The sequence below is a fragment of the Oryctolagus cuniculus genome, chromosome 11, assembly GCF_051225735.1.
Source record: "Oryctolagus cuniculus isolate XC-2025 breed Fujian yellow rabbit chromosome 11, ASM5122573v1, whole genome shotgun sequence".
NCBI lineage: Eukaryota > Metazoa > Chordata > Mammalia > Lagomorpha > Leporidae > Oryctolagus > Oryctolagus cuniculus.
Genome location: NC_142877.1, coordinates 71,724,756 through 71,750,852, shown reverse-complemented (window position 1 = coordinate 71,750,852; position 26,097 = coordinate 71,724,756). Strand labels below are relative to the sequence as shown.

At 46.5% G+C, this 26,097-nt stretch overlaps 2 protein-coding genes and 1 pseudogene across 2 annotated transcripts; 1 reads left to right on the top strand and 2 right to left on the bottom strand.

The window, feature by feature from the left end:
- Window positions 1-25,029, top strand: LOC149123519 (uncharacterized). The gene is made up of 4 exons (XM_089309065.1): window positions 1-70; window positions 325-1,598; window positions 23,031-23,137; window positions 23,590-25,029. Exons 1-2 carry the CDS (start codon window positions 1-3, stop codon window positions 951-953), a joined length of 699 nt encoding a protein of 232 aa, XP_089165191.1. The 3' UTR covers window positions 954-1,598; window positions 23,031-23,137; window positions 23,590-25,029.
- Window positions 8,109-8,221, bottom strand: LOC127489776 (small nucleolar RNA SNORA40; annotated as a pseudogene).
- Window positions 8,604-15,007, bottom strand: LOC103347294 (lysozyme C). The gene is made up of 4 exons (XM_070052614.2): window positions 14,844-15,007; window positions 14,127-14,291; window positions 11,470-11,548; window positions 8,604-9,348 (listed from the first exon to the last, which is right to left on the bottom strand). Exons 1-4 carry the CDS (start codon window positions 14,977-14,979, stop codon window positions 9,282-9,284), a joined length of 447 nt encoding a protein of 148 aa, XP_069908715.1. The 5' UTR covers window positions 14,980-15,007; the 3' UTR covers window positions 8,604-9,281.
- Window positions 25,030-26,097: the final 1,068 nt, after the last annotated feature.

The following is a 26,097-nucleotide window of genomic DNA, read 5'->3' as shown; positions in this document are numbered from 1 at the left end:
ATGCCGGGCAGGCACAAGTGTTGTTCCTCGCACGCATCCAGTCGTCTCTTGCCGGCCGCCTTGGCGTCTCGTGAACCACGGCCAATTTCCTGAACTTCCTACGCCTGGGTGCCTCCGCGGGGCACCCGCCTACCGGGGACCTGGGCGGGCAGCAGCGTCGGGGCTCCCCAAGTCCCCGCTGGTCGTGTCTGTGTTCTGGCGGGGGTGGGGGTGGGTGGGGGCGGTGACGCGCCGAAGCTGGGGACCAACAGACACTGCTTTTTCGCTCTCCGCCTTTGGCTCGCTCTCCGCCTTGAATTCGCGGTTCAAATCCCCGGGGAGAAGGCGCGAAGGGGAAACACGCGGGAGAGAGCGCCACCCCCGGCAGGGCGGCGCGGGCCGGCACTGACCTTTACTCTCCCGCCGGAGTCAGGCCCAAATTCGGCCATTCTCTTGAACATATTGTCCCCCGGAAGAAGCCGCCGCCGCCGCCGCCAGGGAAAGAGACTGGGGCCGGCGGGGTCGCCGCTGCCCTCAGAGGGCCCGCTCCTCCCGCGCGGGCGCAGGCGGAGGCTTTCCGGCTAAGGGAAGGCGAGTCACAGCGGCTCGAGGCGCGCAGCTGCCGCCAACCCTTCCAGGCGGACGCCGTCCCTGAAGGCCATTCAGCCCCGGCACGGGAGGAGGGCAGAGCGGGAGGAGGGGCGGCGGCGACGCAGAACGCAGGCGCGCCGGGGTGGCGCGCGCACGCCGGGCACACCGCGCACGCGCCTGAGCGCGGCCCTGCCGACACCGGAGGGCCGCTCAGAGAACACAGTGGGAGGGGGGGCGTAATTAATACACGGTTTCAGAGGGCTTGCCGGAACTTAAGGATAGGAGTTTCCACACTGGAAGGGTCCACCCTGTGCCAAGATGCAGACAGACCCACCTGGCGAACTTTGCAGAGCATCGGGGACCCTCCACATGGCCAGTTATGAAGATTCTGGAATCAGAACGGCTTCAGATTGCTCAGTAGCAGCAGTCTAGGGAGCAGTGAAGTGCTACCCTCGATTTTCTGAAGGAAACTTACTTCCAACTTAGTTGTCAACACTTGGACGACTAGCCTCCAAGTTTCAGACATGCGCAATCTAAACTAAACGTGCCTCTCAGTCACCTTTCTCAGGAAGATGCTAGAGATGTGATCCATCACAATGCGGGAATAAGCCAAGAAGGAGAACATTGGGAAACCCAGGAAACACAATAGATACGAAAGGTAAGGGGAGCATAGTGAATGCCAAGAGGATGCTGAAAGAGCCCGCAATGCCAGCTGTGCGCAGGCAGCCAGCCAGCTGCCCCGGCCAGATTTCCTTTTGGTCAGAAATGTCTGGGAAATTCTGTGTCAGAGGATGGATTTGACAGCACTCCGGCTGCACCTGAACCTGAAGAGATTTAATGTTCAACCTAGAGTCTGGGAGTTGAACGGATACACAGAAACCCAAAGAGATTCAAGGATCATGCAGGTACTAGCTTCAGGGAAAACAAGATCTGTGCAACAGAAGGAGCTGTATTTATGACTACTGAGTATTGATTTAACCCCACGCGTGGAAGGCCGGGCTTTGGAGAGAGTGATCTACATGATTAAGGTAGGAGAGGAGGGTATAGAGCTTCATCTTTAACTCCCATAGGTTTAGAAACCAATATCCTAAAATGTGTGTGTGTCGGGGCGGGGGGGGGGGGAGAGTAATATAAACCTAATATTTATTTTTTAAAGATTTATTCATTTATTTGAAAGTCAGAGTTACACAAAGAGCGTAGGAGAGGCAGAGAGAGAGAGAGAGAGAGAGAGAGAGGTCTTCAATCCATTGGTTCACTCCCCAATTGGTCGCAGTGGCTGGAGCTGGACTGATCTGAAGCCAGGAGCCAGGGTCTTCCTTCAGGTCTCCCATGCAGGTGCAGGGGCCCAAGGACTTGGGCCATCCTCCACTGCTTTCCCAGGCCATAGCAGAGAGCTAGATGGGAAGCGGAGTAGCCAGGACTAGAACCGGCACCTTATGGCATGCCAGCGCCACAGGCGGTGGCTTAACCCACTACACCACAGCGCTGCCCCCAAACCTAATATATAAAGCCATCAAAGTAACTACAACACTCCTCATGGTAAGCTAAAAGAGAGGAAAATTACAACTGCTAATTTTTAGAAATCCCAGCAAATTTTAAAGAAAGATTTATTTATTCATTTGAAGGGCATAGTTACAAAGAGAGAGAAGAGACAGAGAGAGAGAGAGCTTCCATCTCCTGGTTCACTCCCCTAAGGCCACAACAGCCAGGACTGAGCCAGGCTGCAGCCAGGGGCCAGGAGTTTCTTCCAGGTCTCCCACATGGCTGCAGTGCATCTTCCACTGTTTTCCCAGGCGCACTGGCAACAGAGCTGGATCGGAAGTGGAACAGTGGGGGCATGAACCAGCACCCATATGGAAGCTGGCGTGGCAGGTAGTGGCTTAACGTACTGCCCACAGGCGGGCCCCAGCCTGCCTTCTTCAGTCGACTTTTGTTGATCTCTGGCCATTTCTCCAGTCAGCCCGTTATTGGGCTATCATATAGGCCCCATCTTTGTTTATGAACTGTCATTCTCCAAGTCTCAGTACTCTACTTTGACTCATTCTTGTACACGTTGGGCTATACTGATCTGAATTAACTCAAATTCTTTCTGAGTATATTGGCATCAGAGTGGCACGAGAATTGAAGCCCAAGCATGCACCAGCATAAAGGCCCTCTGCTGCCCTCTCATGGCTGATCTATGAACTACACTTACATAAACAGTTCAAACTGGATTGCAGAAACTATTGCGTGGGAATCCTGTGGGTTAAAGAGTAAGGAAAATCTTAGAGTGCTCAACACAGAAGGAATGTACTACATGAGCAATATGGCTATTCAGTCGACTTAAGTTCATTCCAATCACTGCTCTAGGTGTTTGAAATAAGGAGGTGACCAAGAGCCAAACACGTCTCTCTTATCAGGACAGTGGCTCTGCATGGTGTGTCAGAGATGTGACAAGATAGAGAGCATCCAGTGGGGAGAAGGAGCAGCCCCCCGAGGGGCTTCAGAGCCTTAGTGGAGGCACCTGTTACATGGTGTGCCTGTGTTGAGAGATTGATTGATATATTTTGAGGCTATTTATTAAGCACGGTGGATATATGTTTCTCATTGTCAGACAATCGAGCACAAAACATGGAAAAGGAAAAATTCAAACCCCATGGCATGGTGTAAGATTAGAATTGCAGGTATTGGTGTGAATTAATGAATTTTGATATAAATATAAAGATATAGGGGAAATATAATTGGGGCGAGCATTTGGCACAGCAGTTAAAATACCACTTGGCATACTCATATCCCATATTGGAGTGCCTGAATTCAAGTTTCAGCTCTGCTTCCCATCCAGCTTCCTGATAATGTGCACCCTTAGAGGCAGCAGGCAATGGCTCAAGGAGTTGGGTCCCTAACACTCATATGGGAGACCTAGATTGAAATCCAGGCTCCTGCCTTTGGCCTGGCCCAGGCTTGGCTGTTATGGGCATTTGGGAAGGAACCAGCAGACCGAAGATCGGTCTCTCTGTATCTCTTTTCTGAGTCTCTGTGTCTGCCTGCCCTCTGTTTCTCTGTCTTTCATATAAATAAAAATACAAAAATGGGGCCGGTGCCGCGGCACAACAGGCTAATCCTCTGCCTGCGGTGCAAGCACCCTGAGTTCTAGTACCAGTCGGGCCTCGCATTCTGTTCCGGTTGCTCCCCTTCCAGTCCAGCTCTCTGCTGTGGCCCGGGAGTGCAGTGGAGGATGGCCCAAGTGCTTGGGCCCTGCACCCGTGTGGGAGACCAGGGGAACCACCTGGCTCCTGGCTTCGGATCAGCGTGGTGCACCGGCCACAGCGGCCATTGAGGGGTGAACCTACGGCAAAGGAAGACCTTTCTCTCTCTCTCTCTCTCTTTCTCACTGTCCACTCTGCCTGTCACAAAAAAAAAAAAAAGTACAAAATGTTCTTTAATAAACCTCAAGGGGACGCCAGCGCTGTGGCATAGTAAGTTAAGCTGCTGCATGTGGTACCAGCATCCCATATGGGTTGCCAGTTCCTGTCCTAGATGCTCCACTTCTGATCCAGTTCTCTGCTTTGGCCTGGGAAAGCAGTAGAAGATGGCCCAAGTGCTTGGGCCACTGCAGCCATGTGGGAGACTTGAAGAAGCTCCTAGCTTCTGATTGGCTCAGCTTCCTCTGTTGCAGCCATTTGGGGAATGAACCTGCAGAAGGAATAGCTTTTACTCTGTCTCTCCCTCCTTCTGTCTGTAACTCTACCTCTCAAATAAATAAATAAAATCTTTAAAAACACAAGAGGATGGGGCTGGCACTGTGGCATAGTGTGGGTAAAGCCACCACCTGCATTGCCAGCATCTGATATGGGTGCCAGTTTGTGTCCCAGCCTCATGTCCGATCCAGCTCCCTGCTATGGCCTGGGAAAGCAGAAGATGGCCCAAGTCCATGGGCCGCTGTTCCCACGTAGGAGACTTGGAGAAAGCGCCAGGCTCCTCATTGGCTCATCTCTGGCCATGAAGCCAATTGGGGAGTGAACCAGAGGATGGAAGACCTCCCTAGCCCTTGCCCCTGCCCCCGCCCCCGCCTCCGCCCCCTTCTCTGTGTAATCTTCCAGGTAAATAAGTCTTGCCGCTGCCTGCAGCACCTGCATCCTTTTGGATGCCGATTCGAGTTCCAGCTGCTTCACTTCTTACCCAGCTCTCTGCTAATGAGCCTGGGAAAACAGCACAAAGCAGCCCAAAGCCCTGGGTCCCAGCACCCACTTGGGAGACCCAAGGGAAGCTCCTGGCTCCTGGCTTCAGATCACCCCAGCTCTGACTGTTTGCGGCTATTTGGGGAGTGAACCAGTGTATAGATCTGTCTCTCCCTCCCTCTGTTTACTCTGCCTATGAAATAAAATAAATCTTTTTTTAAAACCCCAAAACTTTAAACATTCTTTAAATTAAAAAATATGGTGTGTGTGTGTGTGTATATATATATATATATAATCTAGCTCTTTCGACTGACACTGTCACCTAGGAACACCCTAATGTCCAGATCGTGTTTTTAAAATATTATTAAGCACTGTAATAAATTAGAGTTTCTTGAATAAACGGCTATTCCAGGGCTGGAGCAAGGAAAGAACAAGGCAAATCTTAGAGTACCTTGTGCCAGGAAACAACTAAGTGCTCAAAAAATTATAGACAAGTCAAAATGAAACAGAAGTCAGCTTGCAGGGGCTCACTGGCTAAATAGGGCACAGTGTGGACAGCAAAGTAAATGGTGGTAATGAATTATAACTCATTATAATTTCACTAAGACAGAAACCATGGGTCCACAGTGATCTCATAAATGAAGCTGGAAACTTGATGAGCAACAGTCTCCTAGTACCTCCCTTACCAGAAACTTTACAATGGACATGACTTACAACCTCATTTAAATCAAGTAATCTAAGTGAACATCATCAAATCAAAACTGCATGCCACTTAAGGCAATGAGAAGGGAATCACTTCTGTGGTATTCCCACCAAAGTTGCAAAACCTACTCTAATTAAGAGAATATCAGAAGCACCTTAGAGAAATTCTGCAGTATAACTGGTCTGTGGTCTTCAAGAATGTCTAGGTCATAAAAGCAAAGAAAGAAATAATCCTTAAGAAATGACCCAGAATGAAAGAGACTAAAAAATATGGCAATCAAATACAACACATGATTTTTTGGAAAGATTTATTTTGTTTCTTTGAAAGGGTTACAGAGAGAGATAGAGAGAGAGAGAAAGAGATAGAGAGAGAGATAGGTCTTCCATCTGCTGGTTCACTCCCCAGATGGCTGCAATGGTGGGAGATGCACTGATCTGAAGCCAGGTGCCAGGAGCTTCTTCTGGGTCTCCCACGCGGATGCAGGGGCCAAAGACTTGGGCCATCTTCTACTGCTTTCCCAGGCCATAGCAGAGAGCTGAATCAGAAGAGGAACAGCCAGGACTTGAACTGGCGCCTGTATAGGATGCATGCACTGCAGGCCAGGGTATAACCTGCTGCGCCACAGTGCCGGTCCCTCACTGAAGGGGTTTGTAAGGGAAGTGATTTACAACCAGTAAGAACTGTGTCCCTCAGCACTTAGTGAGTCCTACCTCTTGGGTAAAGCCAGTGTGTGCTCACTGTGACATAGGTAAATGCTGACTAGAACTGACTCCTTGAAAGTCACTGGGCCTGTGTCTCCCAGGCTTATGTCACTCATCTTCTGCCCTGAATAAACTTAAAAGTAACCTTTCTACAGATCCTGTTTGTTTCCACCAACCAAATGAGGATGCCAAATGTGGGGCTCAGCGAACACTCACGAATCCTTGGAGGCCTTACTCAGATCGGCTCTTGGTATGAGCCTCAGCCCGTTATGGTCCTCCAGCCCTGAAATCCTCCCCTGAATGGGATGCTAAGCCCTCCTGGGTCTCCAGAATTTCTTGTTGGGTCAGTGGATCCCCAGGTTTATTCTTGGCCCATTTTTCTGGTCTTTCTTGCTGAGAACATTTGAGGAAAACATTTTTCAGCACCTGGTGTTGTGCCTTTAAGAGGCCTCTCCTCCTTGATCCTACCCACTGCCTATTTCAAATACTAAAGAACAAGGAAAAAAAAAAAAAAAGAACAAGGAGATAAACTTCTTTCTGGTGCATCAGCTGGCTTTATGTTTAATAACTGTGGCATTTTTTTCCTTGCAGTTATTTGAGTAAATGGGAAAGTCTTAGAAAAGATGATTTAAGTCTTATATTTCCAGAACAGGGAACATTCGACACTCTGAAACTAGTTTTTCTTAGGTCGAAATTGGGAAAGGCACTTAGAGCAACCCTATCCCATGTCAGAGTGCCTGGTTCAAGTTCTGGGTACCCAGTGGTTCTGATCCAGTTTCCTGCTGTTACTGGCTAGTCAGGCAGACAGGTAGGTCTGCTGAGCTAGAGGTACCAGCAAGCCACCATACCCTGTGCCCATGTGTGATTCTATCCGCCTACTTGTCAATCAAAATGCCCCCTTTCCCAGGATGCATCTGCTTTATCTGGGACCAGGGGGGATGATGCCATGAAAATATGCATATTGAACTCCACGGGGAGCTTGTGGAGGTGCCATATAATTCCCAGGAGCTCCACACGGAGAGGCTGATAAAGGAGACCAACAACTGGCAGAGGGTCTCTCTGCCACTGCAGACCATGACTGCAGGGACTGGCAGGTGCCCTTTCTGTCCCCACCCCTTCTCCTTTTGGGCAAATCTTTCGGCTCATTTCCTACCCACAGTGGGTGTTTTTCTGTGTGGGGCACCACATGCTAATGTGTGTGTGTGTGTTGGCTTTCTCACCTTTTGAATAAAATTTACCTTATTTGAGTCAGTACTTAGAATGCATATCTTTGTGCATGACAAGGACCTGCAGTGAAAAACCAAATAAATCCTCCCACTCACCCACATCACTGCTAATGCTTCTGGCATGGAGGATTGTCCCAGGGCACTTCTCAGACTGGGAAAATCCCTAGCTAAGGGTAGTGCAAATTTCCCAGCCCCACCAAGACTTGCAAATTACCTACCTGGAAAAACCTGCTGGACCACAAGAAAACTCTCCCTAAGAAGAGACTGCTATTACAAGTATATACCTCAGATTATGGTCCACGTTGCAGCCATTAGCCTCTGCCTGCCTGCCTGTTGTTCTCGTTCAGCTTCAATGAATTTAACTCTCTCCACTCTATCTGACTGCTCTGGTGAATTCTTTGAACACCCATGGTGCTGGCCTCAATCAGTCACATCCTGCAACATTTTGATGGCGCCTACAGGGACTTTTCCTCTGATCACTGGGAGCCAACCTTTAGAGTGTGGCGCGATATGTAGTGGCAGCTTGTCTGGGTGAACCCACAGCTGCTGTTAGACCCCGATCACTGTCAGTCCTTTCTCCTTGACCTGGTCCTTAAGGAACAGCTTACCCCTGTTAGACCAACTGCTGATTCCTGGCCAGGGCAAATGCCTGGTGGAATTTGAAGGCCCCTGTTCAATGCTACCCAGTACCTGTTGCCCTCAGGGTTGGGGAGTGAACTTCTATCTGTTCCATCTTTTTTTTTTTTTTCATTTTATAAATGCTTGTATATATCAAAACTCATACTGATCAATGAGTTCTGGGTTGCAAAACAGGATTTATTTTTTGCACCTGTATGTCCACTAGTTGAAACACACACAAGTGTAAGGGGCCAGGGCTGTTGCGCAGTGGGTTAAAGCCCCAGCTTGCAGCGCTGGCATCCCATGTGGATCCCGGTTCTAATCCCTTTATGCCACAGTGGCGTGCCTGGGTTTGAGACCCAGCCCCACTCCCAGTTCTAGCTTCCTGCTATCCACATCCTAGGATGCAGCAGGTCATGGTTCAAGTGGTTGGGTCCCTGCCACCCACAATGCAGACCTGGACTGAGTTACTGCTTCCCGACTTTGGCCTGCTCCTACCCCAGTGGTTGTAGTCATCTGAGGAGTAAACTGGTGGATGGGAGACCTCTGTGTGTTCATCTATCTCTGCCCCTTTCCTTTCAAATAAAATAAGCAAATAAATATTTTTTAAGGAAGAAAGACAAAGGTATGCACTGCAAAGCCTTTAATGATAATATACTTTTTTTACAACATGCATAATCTCACACCTGTGGTTAATCAGCAATCATTTCAATACCTGTGAGCTCACCTGACTCAGATTTAGTTATAATGCACAAATCTAAATTAATAAAGTTAAGAAACAGCAACTGCTCATCTAACCCCTCCACAATAGCAAGATGCATCCAAATGTTCTTTAAGGGGCTAAAACAGATCGATATTTAACTGGACGTTCTTTTTGTAAAGATGTATAAATGAAGTCTTTCCCAGAAAATATGCAAACCAAAGGTCACATACACCTTATGAAAACAAAATTCTTAACGCAGGCAGTACAACTGCTCCTTTAACAGCTGTGTATCACCCACTGAAGAGGGGTCACTGTCCCTGTGTTGGAGGTGCCTGACAGGAGGCATCGGGGCCCACGCAGCTGGAATTCTGCCCTAGACACATGTGTTATGAGACTGTCCTCTTTAATGTTTTCATCCAAAACTGAGGAAGAGTAAGTCTGGGTTATTTCTGTTTAAGAACTGAGTGCACTGGCGATGTATTTGGTAGCTAAGAAGAAAGGCCATATTTTGCTCCTGCTTCTGGGACAATGTTAGTTTGTTTGAAAAGGCAATGCTGGCTACTGAAAAGGAGACAAGATGAGCGGAAGAAGAAAATTCTGCAGTTACACTCCACAGCCCTGAATATACGAAGTGAGATCTTGGCTTTGACAATGATTTTTCCATGCCACCCTGTAGAGAAAGGCAAAACAAGTGAAGGGGTTAAAATATGTCTTCATGGAAAAATACAAGTACAGACTTCAAACATTTTGGGAGAACAAAACACCTCATGAACAAAAACATCATATAAAAGGAGAGCAATGGCCAAGTGTAGCTGCTGCACCATGCGAGCTTCCACAACACGGGAAGAACATTAGCCTTGACCTCTGCGTGCTTTCGTGTTCATCTTGAAGACAGAATTCTGATCCTATCCAGTCTCTCTCCCTGTTCTGGAAAGGTGGGGGTCTTCTCCACATACTTCCAGGATTTGGAATGCAAACGGACACTCTGCTTTTGCCCTTGGGATGCAGCTATCCTGCCTACTTCTCCAGGAAGAAAGTAACAGCTGAAGCGGGCCTTCTGCTCCAGTTTGCTTCACTATGAAGAAATGACTTTACAAGCTGAAGACCTGTGAGTTTGAGACAGGTGTTTGTGAATTCTTTGCTTCTTGTTCCAAACAAGAAGGCGACACAAATAGCAAGGATGGATGACCTAAGGGCTTTTAAAAAATGTCTTCCGGTTTCAGCCACTATCAACAGCACAGCTGAGACCACGGCACTACATTTCAAATACATGTTCTAATTTGAAATGAGGAGAGATGCTAAAAAGTGACACATATTGATGTCTTCAATCTTGACTGCTCCTGAGACACAGATTTACTGAATAAGAACTGAGGTCCAATGTTGCAATTAAACCTTTGATGTGACAAAAAAGCATAAAGATAAGAAATCACGGTTAATTTTGTATGTGAATAAATCTTCAGTTTCTTGTCAAATATGTATATTTACCTGGGTAAATCCACATTTTTGGTTGAAAAGAGGAATTTTTCTTCCAGCTTGCTGACTTCCTTCTCAGAAGTCATTGGATGGCTGGTATTTTGTGTTTTTCATTTCTCTAAGGAGGGACCAGATTGTGCTGCAGCTAGCCCAATGAATGCATGCTTGGGTCTAGTCAAAAGGACATGGAAAGAAAACAAGAGAGTTCTGTGTCTGGAGTGGAGGCCTATTCACCTCCCTAGGATGGGAGGCTGCTATGTTACAAAGTGCACCATCCTTTTTGTGGCATCTTCTACGGCACAGCACAAGTTTTCTGGGTTGCTGAAGATGGGAGAAAGTGGCCTAAGCTGGGGTGGGGGGCAGGCTTCAGCGCAGCCATGAAGATGCTCGTCCAGATGTCTGCATCCACCATGGTGCTGGTGTGAGAATCCAGGTCTTCCCTTCTGATGCCAGCTGCCTGCTAATGCGCACCCTGGGAGGCAGAAGCTGATGGCTCAAGTACTTGCATGTCTGCCACCCATGTGGGAGACTAAGACTGTGTTCTGGCCTCCTGGCTTTGGCCTGGCCCAGCCCTGGCTGTTGTGGCCATGTCAGACTGAATCGGTGCATAGAAGATCTTTTCTGTCTCTTTCTCTTTGCCCCTTAAATCTAGTACCTCAATAAAGTTTTGTAAAAAGTGGGATGAGTGGTTTTACAATTCAGAAGATGTGATGGATCCGGTAAGATAGCCTGCCTTTGACTTTGGATGTAGAATGGGCGTTGGGTGGATCAGATGGGAAAGTTTCCAAATAATACCTTTCTCCGAAGAAAAGGAAGCCAAACTGTTTTATGCAGTTCCAGCTGACGTTATGACATTTTACACTATCTAGTTCAGTTTTTATAAAAGAAAAGTAGACAAGTAAATAAATAAAGTGAAGACCACAGACAGACTGAGGCATTGCTACTTGCTACAGGGAAATACGCACACAAAGCACCTCAGCCTCCCTTCTGCCCTCAGGAGAGCACAGGATGCCAAGTGCAAACACTGAGTGAGGTGCTCTGTGCAACAGCAGGTGCAAAGCACGTTCCACATTCGCTTATTCTAAACCTAATCTCAAGACACGGCAAGGAGCTGGCAGAGTGCGGACAGTCTTAGAAACCCTAGAAATCCCCCAAAAGGGGGAATGAAAGAATGAGATTCTGAGGCCATTAAAGTACATTATTTCTTCAAGAATTTAGGCAATACACTGTAGCACAGACTCAAAACTACCATATTCACTTCTCAACAGCATATTTTGGGTTTAGAAAGTCTTTTCTCACGTATATATGAAACACATACCATGCTCTGATGCCTTGTGGATCGCTGACGACCCTCTTTGCACAAGCTACAGCTTGAGTGATGTCATCTTTCAATAAATCTGAAAAAGAGGTGGTGAGAAATGAAAACAAATTGCACAGCGATTTCCTTTTACATTTAGGGTTAGCCACTTTTATTCTGTTGGGCTGAGGAAAGAATATTAAGAAATTATTTTTCAAGAGTCCATTAGGCAGTAATGGTGGGGAAAAACTCTCTTCACCCTTTTCCATCTGGCAGCAAGTAAAGCATTTTGTCTCATTTACAATGCAAGCTCTGGAATTACCACGATATGGAAGGTCCACTGCATACTAGACACTATAGGAAAAAGCATGCCTAGTGATTTTTTACTCGGCAATTATACTATTGCAACTTCCTCATAAAGAACTAATAAGACATATATCCAAAGGTGTTTGCAGAAAGATGTTCACAGCAATTATTAAGTGAAAAACTGTAAACAACGTAAGTGCTTAATAGTAGGAAGTAGATAAACACATTACAGAATATTCAGAGTGGAATTCTACTCATCCTTTAAAATGACAATAGAGATTTGTATTTGTTGATATGGACATAATTTTGTGTGAGAAGTAAACCGTATAGCAGTCTATATAATACAATTTAATTTTTGTAAAAATTTACATTGCTGTCATGTTTATATATGGGTACATATATACATGATATAATTTTATTTTAAGGTTTATTTATTTATTTGAAAGGTAGAGTTACAGAGAGAAAAAGAGGGAGAGACAGAGATAGCTTCCATCCACTGGTTCACTCCCCAAATGGTCGCAAAAGCCAAAGCTGGGCCAATCCAAAGCCAGGAGCCAGAAGCTAATTCCAGGTCTCCCACTTGGGTGCAAGGGCCCAAGCACTAGGGCCATCTTCTGCTGCTTTCCCAGCACATCAGCAGGGAGCTGGATCAGAAGTGGAACAGCTGGGACTTGAACCAGCATCCATATGGGATGCCATCACTGCAGACGATGGCTTTACCTGCTACACCGCAGTGCCAGTCCCTGTAATTTTACTTGCATGTCCATGATTGATGTACATTCTGGAAGAATATATACCAAAAGTGACAATGGTCAGACAACTCTGGTAGTAAGGTTACGGTTGCTATTTTTTTCCAATTTGTATTTTCTAATTTTTATTTAATGACTACATGCTATTATACAATGCAAAATATATTTGAAAGTAAATTAACTAGATTATAAAAGAATATGCTAAATTAATCTTCTTGATGTGGGTGTTGTGTGGTACAGCAGGTCAAACTGCTGCTTGAGACACCAACATCCCCTTTTAGAGAACTTGTTTAGGTCCTGGCTGCTTCATTCTGACCCAGTTCCCTATCAATGTGCCCGGGAAGGCAGCAGAAAGAGGCCTAAATATCTGGGTTCCTACCACCCATTTGGGAGACCAAATGGAGTTCCTGGCTCCTGGCTTTGGCCTGGCCAAGTGCTGGCTGTTGTATAATGATTATGTATGAACTGCGGTTTTTTGAGATACAAACTAAAGAATTTAGAAATGAAAGACATAATGTTTTTAATTCATTTCAAAATCCTTCAACAAAAAATACATAGAGAAGAAGCAACTACTGCAAAAAGTTAAGAATTTAAAAGTCAGATATCTGAGGTCAGTCATTAGGCAGAGCAAGAAAGATGCTGCTTGGAAGCCTGCATCCCATACTGGATTGCCTGGGTTCAGAGTCCTCACTCTGCTCCCAATCCTAGCTCCCTGCTATCCGGAGATGGAGCAGGTGATGGCTTCGATAGCTGGGTCCCTGCCACACACATGGCAGGCTGAGATTGAGTTCTGGGCTCCTAGCTTCTGCCTGGCCCACACCCAGCTGTTGTGGGTATTTAGGGAATAAGAAGTAGATATGAGATCTGTGTGTCTGTCCTTCTGTATTTAAAATAAATAAATAAAGTATGAAGTTGGACTTATGGGGGCCGGCATATGGTGCAGTGGGTTATGCTGCTCGCCTGTGATGCTGGGATCCCATATGGTTGCTACTCAATTTGTGGCTGTTCTACTTCTGATCCAGCTCCCTGCTAATGCACCTGGGAAAGCAGCAGAAGATGGTCATGTGCTTGAGCCCCTACACCCACCTGGATGAAGCTCCTGGCTCCTGGCTCTGGCATGCCCAGCCCCAGCTGTTGCAGTCATTTAGGGAGTGAAACAGCAGATGAAGACCTCTCTGTCTCTCCCTCTCTCTGCATAACTCTATCTTTCAAATAAAGATAATAAATAAATAAAAAGCTGCATTTATGGCTGTTTGTTATACTGCTACCTCCAATTTTCTGTGTATGCAGAACATTTCATAGTAATACATACACAATCAAAAAAGGAACCAAGACCAAATTACTCCTCTCCTCCCCTGAGTCAGCAGGAGGAAAGCATCAGTGAGGCCATTTACAATCAGTTAACAGATCATTCCAGAAACATGTGCATATGAAAGAGCACCAACCTTTCATAATACCAGCTCTTTACTTTCTTACTTGGGGAATTAGGAGGAGGATAACAAAACTTTCTGGAAGCTGTGATGGGAGTTTTCCTAGGTCCCTCATGAATTTGTCTTGAATCTCTACTCTTACAAGATACCCAGAGGGGTCCTGTGCCATCACTCAAGTATTATCCTGTCTTACCACTGCAGGGTATATGGCAGGCGTTAACTGCTCGTGGGGTTTTGCCATCGTTACACCAGTAGCGGCTATTGATCTGAAATATTCCATAATCGGTGCTTTTGTCTCCAGGGTTGTAGTTTGTAGCTTGCGTGTTATAACCGCTCTCCCATTTGGTCAAACACATCCCTGAAAAAGTAATTTTTGTAATGAACAGCAACATAAAATGACTTACAGTGTAAACAAAAAGCAATCCATGTGTCTAACTCTGTTTTACCAACGACTTGATGTGTTTAACTTATAACTGAACACTTTAGTGAAGAAAGGCCCTTAAGAGAACCATTTTTGTAATGCAAACCAACTTCTGAAACTACTGCAGCAAGAGAAGGTGCTTTAAAAATATTAAAATAACAGTTTCTTCTTTGCTTTTACCCTTTCCCTGCTCCCATGGCTCAGGCAACATGCAGCCTTGAATAGAAAAATCAAGAGTTGATAGGCTCAGGTCTATCTGAGTCTAACAGCAAATCGGATGTTCCTTTCTTTGTTGTGGGCCTGTGAGTCACTGTAAAATCTACCATTAAGATGCTAACTGTGCTAATATGGGCAGTTTGAGTCTTCATGATTCCTGGTCTCTCTTCACAGGCCAGGGGAGAGATTCTGGGGCCCGACATGATCTCTATCAAAGGCATTGGGGAATGGGCCGGGTATGGTCTCGGGAAGTTGGAAAGAGTGGAGACTTACAGTTCGCCAAGCTGACTCCCTTGTAGCCATCCAATCCAAGTTTTTTCAGAGTTCTGGCCAACTCACACCTTTCATAGATCTTGCCCTGGACAGTGGTGGAAAGGAGGAGAAGCCCCAGGATCAGGAGTGCCTTCATGTTGACTGGGAAGCAAGACCTCTATGCTGACAGGAGAGAGGCAGCCCCAGTATTTAACCTCTTTCAACTTCCTTCTTCCCCAGGTGGCGTGAGGGCTCCACCCTTTGTGTGGAAAGCATGCTTGTTTTTCTGATTCACTGACTTGAAAGGGTTTTTTTTTTTTTTTTTTTTAATGTTTGAAGAGAAACGGTCTGATGTCCTAAGCATTAATCTCAGTAAAATGATGAAAAGACATTGCTTAAAGATTTGTTCAGGAAGAATTGGGAAGTAGCACATTTCCAAAATAGAAGTTTTCTTCTATTTTATTAGGAGTTAAACAAATGTGAAGAAAAAAAAGGACTGTTTTATGTAACTTAAAATGAGCTGGGATTTTTTGTCTAATATTTTCATTTCCATTAAATGGTCTGTGTAAATTCCCTATTTTGTATTCATCTCCACTTAGAATTATTTGGTATATACTTTTCTAGAGAATAGACATGGCACTTGGACCTCTTGTCTCATGGGTACATAGCCTGTTATCAAGCAAGAACTCAGTCCCTAACCCCAGTGCCAATCAAAATAATGAGGCCGAGGTTTGGGATGAAGGGAAGAGAACATTTAATCTGCTGACAGATGAAAGCATGGCAGACCCCAGGGTCTCCACAACCACCACCCTCCTTCAGGGGGTTTGGGGCTTTTAAAGAACTACAGGGGAGTCAGGAATAAGAGGGACAAAGGAAAGGGCCAGCTGCATGTTGGCCCACTGGCCAGGCACCAAGGCCTGCACACTCCTTTTGTGTTTAATGCTCTGGTTGTCTGGTTGTCTGTAGAAGAAACTGAGGTAAGGAAAAAAAGCAATGTGTGCTTCAGACAGCGGTGAGTGGGAAGCCAGGAGTCCAGCCCGATGCATCACCCAGATGCTCTGCTGGTAGGGCAGTCAAGTGGCCTTTAATCAGCCTGGGGACTACATGCAGGTAGTTATTTTGTGCCCCGACCTGGGATTCCCCGGCACAGATCCAGGATTTCCCCTAATGGAACCCCTGGAGAAAATACTGGCCACCCACATGTTACCCACTGAAGAAGCAAATGACCTCATGAGCTTAGAGACCGGAATCTTGGAGGGCCAGCTGTACCACTCCCTCAGTTCAGTGAGTTAAGCCAAGACAGAATTTCTAGAGGACTGAGGCCTGATGGTATCTAGCCTCTGCACTCAAAGCTTTTTTTTTTTTTTTTTTTTTTTTGTGGGGGCAGGCAGGGAGAGCCCAGTCCAATCATGGCATCCCAATGTTCAGCTGGTTTTCTACTTCAGACTGGTTGTATATATTTTATTATTATAAAACAGTGTTTTACAGTTACAAACAAGGGTCATATGAACAACTTTCCTAACTCCTTTTCCATAGTGACTGGCCTCCCAGTTTTATGTCAGAATGGAATAGGTCACTTTTTTAAAAAAAGATTCATTTATTTATTTGAAAGGCAGAGTTACAGAGAGGCAAAAGCAGAGAGAGAGAAAGAGGTTTTCTAGTTGTTGGTTCACTCTCCAGATGGCCGCAATGGCCAGGCTAGGTAGATCCAAATCCAGGAGCCAGAAGCTTCTTCCAGGTCTCCCACATGGGCAAAAAGACCCGAGGACTTGGGCCATCTTCCACTGCTTTCCCAGGCCATAGCAGAGAGCTGGATCAGAAGTGCAGCAGTCAGGACCCGAACCAGTGCCCATATGGGATGCCGGCACTGCAGGCTGTGGCTTTACTTGCTATACCACTGCACTGGCCCCCAAAGAGGTCATTTTAAAGCAATAGGACTTTATTCAACTAAGTGTTACCTTTTAAAATACCCATCTGAGGAGGCTTTGCACATTTTTTTGGCTTGTAAGTAATTTTTTTTAAGATTTTATTTATTTATTTGAGAAGTAGCGTTACAGACAGTGAGAGGGAGAGAGAGAGAAAGGTCTTCCTTCCATTGGTTCACCCCCTAAGTAGCCGCAATGACTGGAGCTGTGCCGATCCAAAGCCAGGAGCCAGTTGCCTCTTCCAAGTCTCCCACGTGGGTGCAGGGTCCAAGCATTTGGACCATCTTCTACTGCTTTCTCAGGCCACAGCAGAGAGCAAGATTGGAAGTGGAGCAGCCGGGACCAGAACCGGTGCCCATATGGGATGCCGGTGCCACAGGTGGAGGATTAACCTACTCTGCCATGATGCCAGCCCCAGCTTGTAAGCAATTTATTTTTAAATTATAAGATTTGTAGGCCAATGCCACAGCATACCAGACTAATCCTCCGCTTGCGGCGCCGGCACCCCGGTTTCTAGTCCCGGTTGGGGCGAGGGTTTCTATCCCGGTTGCTCCTCTTCCAGTCCAGCTCTCTGCTGTGGCCTGGGAAGGCAATGGAGGATGGCCCAAGTGCTTGGGTGCTGCACCCGCATGGGAGACCAGGAGGAAGCACCTGGCTCCTGGCTTTGGATCGGCACAGCACGCTGGCCAGAGCAGCCATTTGGGGGGTAAACCAATGGAAGGAAGACCTTTCTCTCTGTCCTCTGTCTCTCTCTCTCTCTCTGTCTCACTGTCTAACTCTGCCTGTCAAAAAAAAAAAAAAATAAATAAAAAATGCCGGAGCCATGGCTCACTAGGCTAATCCTCCGCCTAGCGGCGCCGACACACCAGGTTCTAGTCCCAGTTGGGGCGCCAGATTCTGTCCCGGTTGCCCCTCTTCCAGGCCAGCTCTCTGCTGTGGCCAGGGAGTGCAGTGGAGGATGGCCCAGGTGCTTGGGCCCTGCACCCCATGGGAGACCAGGAGAAGCACCTGGCTCCTGGCTCCTGCCTTCGGATCAGTGCGGTGCGCCGGCCACAGCGCGCTGGCCACGGCGGCCATTGGAGAGTGAACCAACGGCAAAGGAAGACCTTTCTCTCTGTCTCTCTCTCTCTCACTGTCCACTCTGCCTGTCAAAAAAAAAAAAAAAGATTTATAATGATTTGATTACTCAAAATAGCATATTGGAAATCAAAGCACATCAACAGACAAAAGAAAGTTGAGTTTTTGACTATCAGCACTGAAGCCATCTTTATAAGTATCTGACATCCAACCATGTCTCATGTCGAAAGAAGAGTAATCTCACACGTTTCACTTCCAGGCTTAGTTCCTAGTTTTCAAATTTTAGGAAGTGTAATGTAATTTACTTCAAATCCCATTACACTTAGTGTTTATATTGCAACAGCAGCAGATTTCACATGGAACAAGAGCACGGCTTTTAGCTTTTAGCCACATACAGAAATTATATACCACATTCAGTACAGTAGAGTACACTATATTAACAAGCGCAAGTTTAGTAAACTTAATGCATTGTTGCTGTATCTTTCCCTCTAAACTGAACCAGCTGAGCTTCTGAGCAGACAGATTGCTGCTATGGAGAGTAAGACTGCTGTGGGGGCTCAGGGAAGGGACATGAAGGTTGCTGGGGTCCTGGGTGATACACTGGAGGAAACAGCACGTTATACCTGCTGAGGGTGAAAAGATTATAGTCCATGGGCATGGAAGTTTGGCAACATCCAGGATATCCTGGATGCGGTGGATGCTGGGCCTGTGGAGGAGGGGCTGAGCCAGGGGTTTATGTGACAGCTGGTGCAAGATCCCAGTCCCCACAGGAGCCAGAGCAATAGCTATTTTGAAAGAGGGTGCCAAGTTTTACAATGAGCTACTGCTGAAATCCTGGTCAAGTTCCAGAACAAATGCAATCATACAGTATTTGCATGGAAGACAGGAAGAGGGGAACTCTTCCAGGATTTGCAACAAAGCATTGCCTGAGAACCTAGCGCTCCTTCAGTCCCTACACTTGCCTATCAGTGTTCTCCAGCAGGAGGACATGCCAGCTCCCCGACCCCAGCACCAAGAAACATGCTGCCTCCTAAGCCCAGGCCCCGGCCTCTACCACCTGTGCTTGCAGCAAGTAGTGCTCCTTCTGCACATTTTTAAAAGCGATGCAATCAGCACTCCAGAGAAACTGTCCTTCCAGATCAACCTATGAAGACAGATTCTGAGCCACACAAGAATACCATCACTTTGTAGCTATCCTTATTTTTCATCAGCGACAGTCTCTTTCTCTTTGGCCTTTACAGACTGTCAGTATTGGCTATGACTGCTGGACCCTGTCCAAAAACCAAGTATGACTCTATGTATTAGGCCAGGCCTAATTTTGAAACAGTGAGACAGATTTTTCAGGACGCAAAGAGACAAAAAAGGAGCTAAAAGAGTTCATCTCTAGTCTCTTATATATTCTTCTAAACTCAAGGGCAAAGAACATCCAGTTATTACCTAAGCTGGTTTCAGCCTCTGACAATGAGATTCGCTCTTCTTTTCAAATGTTTGGAGAGTTATAGTCTAATTTCTTAGAGTGGAATAAACAAATATTTGGAAACTGAGAGCATAATAATATGTAACTATTTAAAGAGGTGTTTTAGTCCCTTTAACTCTGAGATTATAGGGCCTCTAAAAGGCCTGAACCCCATGGAAGAGAAACACTCAGTAGACTTATCTGAGTGGCGGCACTGAGCTATTACTATTATTGATTAGCTTAGTTTGGTGTGGGTGAAGTGCACATCTGGAGCAACCCTGAGCTATCCTTTGTTCTTTGACAATACATTTCTTATCTATTCTCAGAAATATTCTCCCTAATGTTAATAGGGACCTTTTCTTTTTCTTTTTTTTAGAGAGGCAGAGTGGACAGTGAGAGAGAGAGACAGAGGGAAAGGTCTTCCTTATGCTGTTGGTTCACCCTCCAATGGCCGCCGTGGCCGGCGCGCTGCGGCTGGCGCACTGCGCTGATCCGATGGCAGGAGCCAGGTGCTTCTCCTGGTCTCCCATGGGGTGCAGGGCCCAAGGACTTGGGCCATCCTCCACTGCACTCCCTGGCCACAGCAGAGAGCTGGTCTGGAAGAGCGGCAACCGGGACAAAATCTGGCGCCCTGACCGGGACTAGAACCCGGTGTGCCGGCGCCGCAAGGCAGAGGATTAGCCTAGGGAGCTACGGCGCCGGCCAATAGTAACCTTTTCAATAGCTGCTTTCCAACTCTCATTGTCCCTGAAGATGAAGAAAACAATCTTCAGCCAGTAAGAAATTTATTCTTCCCCCTTTACCTAAGTCCCATCTTTTTAGGCCAAGCCAATGTGTGCTCACTGTGTGATCCATGAATCATAAATTCTTGCAAGAACTGACCATTCAGAACACTTCCCAAGTCTCATTGAAAGTCATTGGGCTTCTGCCCTGAATACACCTTAAATGTGTCCTTTTACAAATCTTGCTTATTTCCATCAACAGTATTTTGGTGCCCAACATGGGACCCAGAGAAGACTCAGGACCCTTGGAGGTCCAGATTAGCACATGGTACCAGCATGGGACGCTGCACCCCTCTGACCTAAGCTTCTCCCCTGGGTGGAATGCTAACTACTCCTGGGCCTCCAGACATCCCTTCTGGTCATTGATGTCCTGGGTTTATTCCTGGCCCATTTTCCCCTTTTTGTTTTTGTCCTTCTTGCTCAGAGCACTTTTCAGTACCTTAAGTCACATGTAAGAGGCCGCTCCTTCTTGATCCTATCTATTGGCTATTTCAAAAACTAAACAACAAGGAGATCAACTTCTTTCTGGTGTGCATGGAAATATCTGAGTAAATAAAAACATTTTATTAAAGGTGATTTAAGTCTTACATTTCCAAAATGGGAAATGTTTAATATTGTGAAATTAGTTTTTCTTCGGTAAACATTGGAAAGGCACTTGGGATGACTGCACCCCATGTGGGCATGCCCAGTCTGCATCCCAGCTACTCCATGCTTCTTATTTAAATCCAGCTTCTTGCTAATGCCCCTGGGAGGCAGTGGATGACGGCTCCAGTACTTGGGTCCCAGCCGCCCATGTGGGATACCTGGATGGAATTCCTGGCTTAATTCTGGCCTAACCTTGGTTGTTATAGGCGTTTGGAGAATGAACCAACAGATGGAAGATCTTTTTCTCCCTCTTGAACCCCACCCAGCAATTTGCCTTTCAAATAAATAAATCTTTTCTTAAAAAATTAGAAAGGGTAGACTCTTGAACAAAATCTATAGAATAAGAAAGCTATTTTGACTAGTACTTTGAGGTTAAAAAAAGAGGATGATAAATTCATCTCAATACATGAAGCAAGTAAGAGAATTTTTGGACTGTCACAGAACTTAAAAGGGCCACTGGAGCTGCAACAGGAAAACCAACCATATTGAATCTGCACACCCACTTGTTCTACATGCAGTTCCTCTCTGTCCTTCCTCCCCCTAGTTTCCTCATACACTGGATCTCAGCTTTCCTCACCTCCCCGCAGCTGAACCTTTGCTGTAATTAATCAAAGGAAGGAAACCCTACATGAAGGGACAAATCTTGTAACTCATCTTTTAGAACCAAACCCACTGGATGTGGGGAACTACATACTACGTATGTTCCCTGGACAAAAAGAGTTAAAAGCCTTAGTCTCAGAATTACATGATCCAATGCAAGACATACTATGATCTATAAAAGAATTTAAAATTACTTCTCAAAGTAATTACTCTCAAGAAGTCTTACCCGGTGCTGTGGCTCAATAGGCTAATCCTCCGCCTTGCGGCGCCAGCACACCGGGTTCTAGTCCCGGTCAGAGCGCCGGATTCTGTCCCGGTTGCCCCTCTTCCAGACCAGCTCTCTGCTGTGGCCAGGGAGTGCAGTGGAGGATGGCCCAAGTCCTTGGGCCCTGCACCCCATGGGAGACCAGGAGAAGTACCTGGCTCCTGCCATCGGATCAGCGCAGTGCGCCGGCCGCAGCGCGCTGGCCGTGGCGGCCATTGGAGGGTGAACCAACGGCAAAGGAAGACCTTTTTCTCTGTCTCTTTCTCTCTCACTGTCCACTCTGCCTGTCCAAAAAAAAAAAAAAAAAAAAGAAGTCTTGACATAGGCCCCTGCCCTAGGACAAGCCTGTTAGTTATGGTAGCCAATGATGTGGACAGGCAGGTAGCTAGGGAATGAGAAGCTGAGGACTGCACACGTGAGCAGCCCAAACCCCATCTCCTTTTGTGAGTGACACTTGGCAGGCTGGGAGTATCAGTCTGACTGCAGGTTCAGTACACCCATTCCCCATCATGCACTGGAGCCTCACTTCCCATGGTGCATAAGCTGCCATGACGCCTTCCCAGAGAGAGCACTGTGTACTCCAGCCCTGCATGGAGACACCATGATACTTCTGAGATCCCCAATAAAGCAACATCAAAGCTAGTGGTGTTCAAGTCCCGCCCAAACCCCACCACCATTGAATACTGCCCTGCCCTGGGCACCATCCCCTAGCCTATAAAAGGATGACATGCTGGTGGGGGCAGCAGCACTGCCCTCCTCCTAAAGAGAGGTTGCCCGGACTCACATCTGAGCATGTGCTATGTCTTTCAATAAATCCTGCTCTCCTCTATACCTTTGCATCTTCTCTTCCATTTCTTTTTTTTTTTAAGATTTATTTATTTATTTGAAAGGCAAAGTGACAGAGACAGAGACAGAGAGACAAAGAAAGAGACAGAGAGAGATTGTCCATCCACTGCTACACTTCCCAAATGACTGCAATGGTCAGGGCAAGGCCAAGTCAAAACCAGGAGCCAGGAGCTTCAACTCCCACATGAGTAGCAGGGGCCCTAGGACCTGGGCCATCTTCCACTCTTTCCTGGTGCATTAGCAGGGAACTGGGTCAGAAGTGGAGCAGATGGAACTCAGGCCAGCTCAGATGGGCTGCTGGTGTTGCAGGCAGTGGCTTAACTCACTGCACCACAATGCTAGGCCCTCCTCCCTAAATTCTTTTCTCACGTGGAAGCAAAAACTTGGAGCAAGTCCAGCTGGGGACTGAATTCCCCACAACAATTAGACCTTATAGGTCAAGAACATGCCCTTGCATGAGGGTGACTTCGGTGGCTCCCAATGAAACCATGGACAGCAAGCTTCCCAACACTGCATAACACACTAACAGCTGACAATAGTCATTTGCCCACCTACTGCACAGTAACATAATACTTTGGGATTAAGAAAAAATCTGCTGCCATGTCTTTCCAGAACCCCTGATATGACTAGACATAATTTGTGGCAGCCAAGATTGTAAACGGAGCCTGTGCAGATCGACTCAGACTGACCTGAGAGTTACCTTATGCTTCATTATCACGGTAGGTGACACACATGCTATGATGTTTCTGCAGCCATGTTTAACCATGCGATGTGAGGGCATGATTTATCAAGGTGCATGCTTTAAGGACTTTCCTTACCCTTCACCTCTGCACCTGTCACGTTCTGTCACACTGCTGTGCCCAGTTACACTCCATTTACTCTAACTCATCAATTCCCTAACCCCATTTGAATGGGAAGATTTATGGGGCTTTGACATGATCTGCTCATTTCTATAGGCCTATAATAATAATAAATGTTCCCTTTCTCAGATGAATTCACTTTTTATAATAGTAATAATGTGTGCAAATAGGAGGACTCGTGGTTCAACAACAGCACCCTTTGTAAACGTATAAGCCAACATTTCCACCTTGTGTATTACCTCCTGTCCTCTGGGTTGGAGGAACAAGTTCTGTTAGAAAAATAAAAAATCGCTAATTGAGTCTTTCCACAGTGAGCTCCTGGGAGATGAAGACACCAAAGACCACAGACTGAACCCTGGGCTTCGTGGGGCTGGCATTTTACAGCTGTTAAGAGGCTGCTTGGAACTCCCACATCCCATTTAAGAGTAGCTTTAAGACGTGAGAGTTCCTCCACCACTTCTGATTCCAGCTTCCAGCTAATGTGCACGCTTGGACACAGTGCTGACAGCTCAAGTACTTGGGTCCCTGTCACCCATGTGGGAGATCTGAAGTTGAGTTCTGGCTCCTGGCTTCAGCCTGGCCCAGTCCTGGCTATTGTGGGCATTTGGGGGAGTGAATCTGCAGATGTAATGTCCCCCCGTATCTCCATCTTTTGGCCTTTCCAAAAAAAATATCCCTGGAGATTTTTTGCTTTGGAAAAGAAACCAAATAAAGGAGTCCCCACATCCTTGATGGAAAGGACCCTATCAAGCACTTCTTACCAACTCCTGCACTGCCAAACGGAAAGGAGTCAATCATTGGACACACATCCACACTTCAAGCTTGCACCTGATTCGACACCTAAACCAATGAGGACTGTGAAAGCCATCACTGACTCGTCTTTTACAAACATAAGATGAGCCAAACAGGATAACTGATGACCACAAACTTTAACTTCTTACCTGTATGTTGTTATATGATATCTCCACTGACCCTGAATGTCTTAATTTAGCCACTGAAGACTTTCCTTTGGAAATCCAGCATGATCCTTGGTATATGCTCTTATAGGGTTCTGATAATGATTAGAACTGTATTTAAACTTTATCATATATTCATAAGTAACATATTTCCTTTGATTAATGCTCTATGTCTTCTAGAGATAGCACCCTCAAACCTCCTCACGATGTAATCAGTGTAGAAATAGCTTGGCCTAGGGTCAGCATTGTGGTGTAGCAGCCACCACCTGGGATAACCACACCCCATGTGGGCACTGGTTTGAGTCCTGGCTTTTCCACTGCCAATCCAGCTTGCTGTTCATGTGCCTGGGAAAGCAGTGGAAGATGGACCAAGTGTTTGGACCCCTGCACTCAGGTGGGAGACCCAGAAGTTCCTGGTTCTTGGCTTCAACCTGGCCCAGCTCTGGCCATTGCTGCCATTTTGGGTGTGAACCAGCAGATGGGGGATCTCTTTTTCTCTGTCTCTCCCTCTCTCTGTGTAACTAACTCTGCTTTCAAACAAAAGCAAATCTTGAAAAAAAAAAAAAAAAAGAATGGCTTGGCCTGAGGAAACGTTAACAATACAAACTAAGAAAATAACAGTACTACACACCTCTAATGAGGTCACAGGGTCTGAATGATGGAGATAACAGAACCTCTGAACCCCTCAAAAGAAGGATGGGAAGATGACCTTCTGAGATGATGAACCACAGTCTCTGGGATGGATGAAGGCACAGCTAAAGGCGGGGGTACGACACCACAAAGGAAACACGCAAATGAAGTGAAAGTCTGCATGCTGAGCAGGAAGCCATCCATAGCTCTCCACTTGCCCCCACTGAGCTTCACAACTGGCTGGCAAAATGACCTCCCTGGCAGGAGCCAGCAGCACTCCTTTGTGGGATGCCTGCCTGAACCAGAAGAAACGTCCCCCAGGTACAAATATTTAGGGCCCACAATGAAATTTATTTATTTATTTATTTTTTACTTGAGAGTCAGAGTCACACATAGAGAAGAGAAGCAGGGAAAGAGAGAGAGAGAGAAAGAGGTCTTCCATCCGATGATTTACTCCTCAACTGGCTGCAACGGCCGGAGCTGCACCGATTGGAAGCCAGGAGCCAGGAGCTTCTTCCGGGTCTCCCACACAGGTGCAGGGGCCCAAACACTTGGGCCATCTTCTACTGCTATCCCAGGCCATAGCAGAGAGCTGGATTGGAAGAGGAGCACCCGGGACTAGAACTGGCTCCCATATGGGATGCCGGGGCGTCAGACTAAGGCGTTAACCCACTGAGCCACAGTGCCGGCCCCTGAGCACTACAGACTTGATGATAACTGCTAATGTGGATGACAGATCCAATTAAATAGAGAAGAGGAAACAATGGCAACACAAAATAAAATAAAAACTGTAATGGATATATGAAAGAGAATAGACAGGGGCCGGCCCTGTGGCACAGTGGGTTAAGCCTCTGCCTGTGATGCCTGCATTCCATATGGGTCTTGGCTTGACACCCAGCTGCTCTACTTCCCATCCAGTTCCCTGCTAATGTGCCTGGGAAAGCAGCAGAAGATGGCCCAAGTACTTGGCCCAAGTACTGCACCCATGTGGCAGACCTGGAAGAAGTTCTGGGCTTCTGGCTTTGGCCCTGCCCAGCCCCAGCTGTTACAGCCATTTGGAGAGTGAACGCGCAGAGGGAAGATCTCTGTCTCTCCTGCTCTCACTGTAACTCTGCCTTTCAAGCAAATAAAAAAAAAAAAATCTTTAAAAAGTGAGAGACAAGAGAAATATCAAGTCCATAGAACAAGCAAGTATGTTATAATAAAGAGATAATTAGAGAATTTAGAAAGAAG

Coding starts and splice junctions, on each gene's coding strand:
- LOC149123519 (XM_089309065.1), top strand. CDS start 1: ATGCCGGGCAGGCACAAGTGTTGTTCCTCGCACGCATCCAGTCGTCTC. Junction 71..324: donor GCCGGCCGCCTTGGCGTCTC/GTGAACCACGGC, acceptor CCCGGGGAGAAG/GCGCGAAGGGGAAACACGCG.
- LOC103347294 (XM_070052614.2), bottom strand. CDS start 14,979: ATGAAGGCACTCCTGATCCTGGGGCTTCTCCTCCTTTCCACCACTGTC. Junction 14,292..14,843: donor GGGAGTCAGCTTGGCGAACT/GTAAGTCTCCAC, acceptor TTACTTTTTCAG/GGATGTGTTTGACCAAATGG. Junction 11,549..14,126: donor CTGCCATATACCCTGCAGTG/GTAAGACAGGAT, acceptor CCTCTTTTTCAG/ATTTATTGAAAGATGACATC.